Here is a 7,203-nt window from a genome sequence, read left to right as displayed (position 1 = left end):
CACACACACACACAGGAAGCCGATGAATGTGAGAAAGCAGCAGTCACATTGATCTTAGGAAAAAGTTTTTTCATGTTCGGTTCTTTGAAAACTGTGAATCACTGACTGATGGCGCACACTGATGCACACTGATGCACACTGATGGCGCACACTGATGGCGCACACGTCACACACTGATAAATGCACAGGCACGTCATACACTGAGGTCCTTGGTGAGGAAAGCATCCTCTGATGGCTTCTTCTGGATCTTCCCTGGTCCGAGGACGGAGGCGATTTTCTGGAGGAGAATCAACATAATTGTCTGATCAACACTCATATTCACACAGGTTGGACCGTTCACAGCAGCAGTCTGTGGACGCCCATTCATTTTTAATGGTCATAGTCAGTGTGGACGCCACGCGTTAGCCTGGAGCTGAGTGTTTCTGGGGGTGGGTGGATCTGACCCTGAAGCCACACGCTCATTGGCTAAAGACCTTTTCATTATCCAATCAACGTACACTGAAAACTCCTCCTTTCAGACATAGAAAGAGAAAAATGTACAAAATAAACGTCATGTTTTATCCAATATTATGTGAAAGGAGTGTTTACATCGGTAAAGGTACGCTATTTTCCCAAACACTATATGGAAGCATTTTTCCCACTCACAGGTCAGGCTCCAGCCCCCGAGGCTAAGCCCATTGTTCATGTGTGTGGCTTTGGCGAGGCTTCCTGATGACTTGCTAGACACACCTTGACAATTTCTTCCATGGTATTGTTCGAATCGTCCACTGCCAGTAGATAATATGGTCTTGGTTGATGTTGGATCACGCTGCAAACCACACTGGAACACAGAAGGAAAACCACAGGACACAGTGAAACATCGTTTGTACCATCAGACCCTGCTGTGTGATGACTTCATGGTTCAGGCTGTCAGTTGTGTAGCACAAACACAATGAAGCAGCCAACCTTGCCAAGTCGTGGATGTGAATCGTGGGAACGATGTTCTCGCCATCTCCAAAGACGGGCCCATCTTCTCCCAGCCATGATTTCTATAAAGTCACATCACTGCAGTTACTCACATTTGTTGAGTCGTTTCCATCTAATTAGAGCTGAATATTCTTTTTCCTATTTTTCCACGAGTTACAGAGACAAACCGGTCAGTCGACTTCGTGTCATGTGATACAACATGTCTCCCCTTTATTGCACGAGAGCGTAGCCATCGATAACAAAGCCAGCCGTTTCATTCCAGTCCGACACAGCCTGCTGCAGCATCTGTTCAGTCCTCTGATCACCACATTGTGTTCATGTTCTAAGAGAAATCATTTCCACGGTTTCACAGTCATCTACACCAGCGGTCCCCAACCCCCGGGCCTCGGACCGGTCCGTGAGTCGTTTGGTGCCGGGCCGCGAGAGTTGAGGCTCAGGTGTGAAATGTCTGGTTTTCAGGGTTTTTATCAGTTTTCAGCGTTATTTTGTTATCGTTTTTATCGTTGACTCGGTTTTCCTGGGTCTTTTCAGTGTGTTATGAATAAATCTTCTTTTTTTCGGTACCCGTACTAGTTTTATTTTGTTGTATTTATCCGCGACGCCTTAAAAGCCGGTCCATGAAAATATTGTCGGGCATAAACCGGCCTGTAGTGCAAAAAAGGTTGGAGACCGCTGCTCTACACAAAGCATTTTGGAGACAGTAGCATTCACGGGAGTTTCATGGGGTGTTCATGAAACAGACTTTTGACTTTAATTCTCAAGCTGCGTTTTTTTGTGTTGCCCTGATATTCTGTCGTACTGTAGAGTGAGAAGATAAAAACATTTTACCACATCATTTAGTCACTTTTGATCAAACCGAAAGTTTCCTACCAAAGCATGCTCAGGACTTCTACCATGCACCTCTGCAGGAAACACCCTGCCAGCGTACAGGCCTCACACTCTGCACCTGGCACACACAGCCAGTGCTCATTTAGAAAGCACACCACAAGTGTTACCATTAACAGGTGGACACACACACAAACTTGCTGTTTAGTTTGCGTGTTTTCCACTGAGCCATTGGTTGGCACTAGTTAGCCAGCATAATCTCATCCATCGTATTCTCTGCTCGGACAACATGCCGATGCACGAACTGTACGAACTTAAAGCATTTATTTTTAAACGTAGCTTCACAGACAGGCTTCAGTCCGTGACAGCTCTGAGCTCTCATGTATAATTCAGACCAGTGTTTTCCAACCACTGTGCTGCAGCACATAGGTGTGCAGGCAGAACAATTACATCCTCTTCCACTAGAGGGCAGTACAACTGCCTGCTCTAATGAAAAGGGGTTTCCAAGTGCCAGTAAAACAGAAGAAGACGAATCACATTCATAAGAATTGACCTCTGACCTCTGAGGTCACTGATAATCAAATCTGTCTGAGAGTCTTAGTAGATAAACCTATGGTATTAATTTGCAGCCCCTGCATTGCAGTTTTCCAGTTATGGCATTTACAGATTAAGGTGTCAACATCAGCAGCAAATTAATCTGCAGTGTTAACCTACATTTGTAACCTGCCTTTGACTTTCCACGGCTGTCTATCCCTCATCCTAATTGTAGGTGTAGCCTTCAATTCTTACCTTGAAAAAGTAGTGGAAGATCTGTTCTCCCATCCCATACTGAAGTCCTGCTGCCACCACGTACGTGGAGAAGAGCTGCCTGTCCTGAAAGTAACACGTAACACTCAGACACGTCTCCATCGAGTGTCTGTTATTAAAAAACTGTTACAAACTTACAGTTTTGCCCATTTTCACTACTCTCTTCTCCAAATCAATGTGCCGTTCAAAATTGGGATGTGCTCTCCTGCTCCAGAAAATGGCATCAGTGAAAGGAAGCTCCAGATCATCCTGTCACGAGCATCATGGCAGGAGATTACCAGCAACTTCATGACAGATTTACGTGGACATGCTTGGTACTCCACGTCACAGGGTACAGAAATATAAAGAATGAATAATAAAACCCTGAGATGTTTTTTTGCTTTTGACACAACATTATGAGAACATCTATAATGTTTTACTACGTGTTTTTATCCCAGAGAGCACTGTAGTCAGAAACATCTCATAAAGGCTTCACTTTAACGAGTTTCTTACAAGTTTAGGTAGATATTACAGATGCACAATGACCGGCATGTCAGATTTCTGTTACACTCACAGGGTCAGCTGGCTTGCTGCAGGCCCAGGTCATGATCGTGGAGATGAGGATGAACATCTTTGGCCCAGAAAAATGCTCGACTTCACTGTGAAGCGCTACGAGTGAACAAAAAATCTTTTGTGACGGCTTAAAGAGCTTTTCAATGTCAATCAGGTTCATTGATATAGTTCTGGTTCACAACAACAGTCCCCTCACAGAGCTTTACATAATCAAGTAAAGACCCTGCAATATTAGAGAGAGAGCCCCAGCAGTCTGATGATGCCCTGGGACCGCCAGGTGACAACGGGAAGGAAGAACTCCCTTTCAACAGGAAGAGAACTTGGCAGAAGCTCAGGTAGAGGTGACATATACCTCAACTGGCTGGAGGGTGAAGAAAAGAGCATGAAGAGACCTGAAGAAAACTATCAAAGACACTACATTCAATGACATGATCCAGTGGCATGTAAATGCATCAGGACTGTGAAGATGCTACTGGTGAACTGGGTAAGTGTATCGGTAGGGATGGCATTCCAACAACTTCACACGGACTTAACAATATTTAAATTCTAGTTAAATCTAAAACTGAAGTTGCACATGGAAGCCTGACCTTCTGACCAGATGGTCAGACTGTGACGTGTGAAGGCAGCAAACACAACAGCTGTGATTTACCTGACCATCACCTGGCTATCCTCGCTCCTCAACTCTACTGCCTCACAGCAAAGACCAGGTAACACTCAGTGCCAATGTCTGAACCTGGCTTCAGCTTGATTTGTATGAATGATGGCTGTTGTTACATTCTGGACTGAGTGCACTGAGTGCATTACCAACGTGAACAAGAGCACCACAATGAAAAACAACCATCGTTACCTCCGTAGCGTTTGGCCAGCAAAACCACTAAATATGGAGTCACTAAGTCCTACGTGCCATAGTATTCACTAACATGGCCGGTGTCATCAACGCTAGCACAGATGCAGTTCTGCACATCAGCTGAAGGACTGAGGAAGTCACCTGGATGAGGGACGAAACGTCTCTCCCACAGAAAACGTCCAGATCAACAGAATCAACCTTTCTGGCTTCATCATACGGGTTTGCAAAAATATCAATTTGTAAAACAGCTAAAGCTAAAGTCAGGAAAAACAAAGCACAAATAAATAAATAATAAACATAAACACAAACAACAATGTGTACTTATAAGCAAATATTGAGCACAGAGCCTCAGGGACAGCTAACAGACTTACCCGAGGCAGCCCAGAGAGCCTCTTCCACCTGATCAGCATGCTGGGTGACGTTGTAGATAACAACATCACAGCCCATCAGTTTGGACAGGAGCTCATCTCGGTCCAGACGCTTGAAAAAAAGCAACAAATAATTGGTCTTGAATGTAAAGTTTGAATAAAAGGCTAAGGCTTTCACAGCGTAAACAACTTTAAAGTCCTTACAGTGTACTGTTCGACCACATGAGGCCTTTCCACAGCAGATGGATGTGAAACAGTTCCCACCACCTGGAAGGTCCTCTTATGGTTTGACACCAGCTCTGCCTCCACATCAGAGCCGGTATTAACAGCAGCTCCAGCCACACTTCCACTCAGGACCTAATCCAAAAACAACGTTCAAACCAACTTGAAAAGCCTTTCTTGTTCCACACGCCTGAACTCTCTTAAGTTTTCCTGTAATTTCTTTAAGTCGTCTTCAGGAGTGGCTCTCTGGGCTTCTTACTGTGTGTGTGTTTCTGTGTTTGTAGGTCTGCTCTGATGGCCCTGTGGTGGCGTTTCTCCTTGCTTTTGTAGATCACGTGACCCTACTGTGGCGCTGAGCACACCTAGCCAACTCCCTGTTTCAGTTGCTCTCACAGGCTCAGTGCTCACTCATCCAAGAACACACCACAGAACTGATTCAAACTTTCCTTTTGTAAATAACCCAGATCATGCTTGAGAAACTTGTGTGAGCTCTCCTTTGTTGTAAGCTAGTCACTTGTAACACATTTCTTCTTTTGCCCCCACTTGTCCAGTTTCCTCAGGTTTGTAGGACACACTATGTAAAATTGTATTGTATTTATTTAAATTTTTACTTTTTAATTATTTTACCTGCATTTTTTAATCACTCTTATATTTAAATGTTCATTTGCTATTTTATCTAGGGATTGAGAGTAACGTAGTTTCTATTCTCTGTATGTCCTGTACATGTGGCAGAATTGACAATAAAGTTGACTTTGACTTTGACCTGATGGCTCTTCAGCATCATCTCGTGAGTGTATTTTATGACTGTGGAACTGTTTACCTGGCTATTTATTACAGATTCAAATAAAGACCAGGGAACAGCTCGTGTGGGGTTTTTTGCTACAGGCTGCTGTAACTTGCCTAGCACATAATTCAAACTGGTCCCCTGCAAAGTCCTCATGTCACTGTTTAAGCTTGAATAGGTCACACACACAGATTCCTCTGAACATCTCTCTGTGTGGGCTTTTATTTTGAAAATAAATAAATGGTTTTCTTTGCAAAGCTACAGTAAGTCCAGCTCACATCAGCTTAAAGTCATCGCCGTTTCATGACTTTCTGAAAATGTAAGCATCACCATCAGTCTGTGAAAACACCTCAAACGTAATCCACCCATCAGAATGATGTCATCTAAATGCGTGGAAGCTCGCCAACCGACCGTTGTACCTGAAACAGGTGGTTAAGGAGTGGGCGGAGATAGGGCAGCGGGGCCAACAATAATAGAGAAAGTATCCTTGTTTTAGTAACCGATGATGTGAAAGTGATTAATGCTGAAAACACGAATCAGCGAATCGAAGATGACACTGATTTAACATCATTTCCGGTGTTGTTTGCTCGCTCTGCTCCAAACCAAAGCTAATGAGTCACGTTAGGTGTTGCTGTGAGGCGGCATCAGAGCAGCTGCTTTCACTGAGTCCGTGCAGGCTTCAAATGTTACCTGCGCGATGTGTCTGGATGCGTACGAGTCCACGTTGTTAAGAAACACCCGTGTCGTCTCTGGCTGCGCCATGCTAGCTCCCGACCGCTCTGTTAGCGTGTTACTGTTAGCGTCGCGTAGTCAAGGAGACGGCCACTCCCACAGCTGTGACGTTAAAGCGAGGCTGACCAACTGTAAAGCCTATATGACATTTTTTATTTCACTATTCATTAACCACAGAGAGAAGGCATCGTTTAAATATGTCAAAGTTTTCTTTAAGCAAACAGTTTTATTAAAGTTCTTCCTGACTGGGCCAAGTGTCTTATTTTTGGAAATCAAAATATAAAGCTCCAGTGTGGACTTTCATAACATGTAGAAACATTAAAGCATTAAACCAACCAGGCCCTGTGCATGCACACTGATGCACAGCGACCATAAGATAAGATAAGATAAGATAAGATAAGATAAGATAAGATAAGATAAGATAAGATAAGATAACTCTTTATTGCCATTACAGTCATACCTAGTACAATAGTACAACAAAATTGTAAACTGACCCCCGCACTGCACTACACAACCAGGGGCGGTCCTGGCCTGTTTGGTGCCCTAAGCGAATACTCACTCTATCCAATCATATTGAAGGCAGTCAGCAAAGTCAGCAAAGAGCAGCTTGGCGTAACGCCCTGTTGTTCCAGGTGAGAGATGGTGGTGTGGAGCGTTGTAACAATGGCATCGTCAGCTGATCTGTTAGCTCTGTATGCGAACTGGAGCGGGTCGAGTGTTGGTGGCAGGCAGGACATGATGTGACGTCGGACCAGTTTCTCGAAACGCTTCATTATAACGGGTGTTAGAGCAGCTGGTCATTGAGGCTGCTAATGTTTGTCCGCTTAGGCAGTGGGACGATTGTGGCCGGCTTTAGGCACGGCGGGATGCAGGACTGGGACAGTGAAGCATCTTAGTGAAGACCCCAGCTGGCACATTCTTTTAAGGCCCTCCCAGTCACTGTAACATGGTAGACTAACGTGCCTGTGTTAATTCAGCTCCATATTATTGTGTGAAGTTGCACTGGGTTGGGAGTGGTTTTGTGTGTGTCACATTTTTGGTGAGCCAATGGCTGGAATGGGGTTGGACTAATTAGAGGCAGGTGTACTTGATTGCACTGA

At 44.4% G+C, this 7,203-nt stretch overlaps 1 protein-coding gene across 2 annotated transcripts in view; it reads right to left on the bottom strand.

Moving 5' to 3' along the window:
* The window catches only part of ak7b (adenylate kinase 7b), a 25,484-nt gene extending 19,106 nt beyond the window's left edge, over positions 1-6,378 (bottom strand). Inside the window, exons 1-9 of one of the 2 annotated variants that reach the window (XM_005952137.2) lie at positions 6,062-6,378; positions 4,570-4,722; positions 4,369-4,477; positions 3,152-3,246; positions 2,737-2,847; positions 2,581-2,664; positions 946-1,028; positions 730-820; positions 200-277 (exon numbers count right to left, since the gene is read on the bottom strand). In XM_005952137.2, the coding sequence (XP_005952199.1) occupies positions 200-277; positions 730-820; positions 946-1,028; positions 2,581-2,664; positions 2,737-2,847; positions 3,152-3,246; positions 4,369-4,477; positions 4,570-4,722; positions 6,062-6,133 (876 nt within the window). In that variant the 5' untranslated portion in view covers positions 6,134-6,378. The remainder of the gene's footprint in view (positions 1-199; positions 278-729; positions 821-945; positions 1,029-2,580; positions 2,665-2,736; positions 2,848-3,151; positions 3,247-4,368; positions 4,478-4,569; positions 4,723-6,061) is intronic. The other variant, XM_005952138.2, reaches the window with a different exon arrangement.
* Positions 6,379-7,203: the final 825 nt, after the last annotated feature.

This window comes from Haplochromis burtoni, unplaced genomic scaffold, assembly GCF_018398535.1.
Source record: "Haplochromis burtoni strain Fernald_Lab_line unplaced genomic scaffold, NCSU_Asbu1 Contig_1243, whole genome shotgun sequence".
Lineage (NCBI taxonomy): Eukaryota > Metazoa > Chordata > Actinopteri > Cichliformes > Cichlidae > Haplochromis > Haplochromis burtoni.
This window is presented reverse-complemented; position numbering and strand designations above follow the sequence as displayed.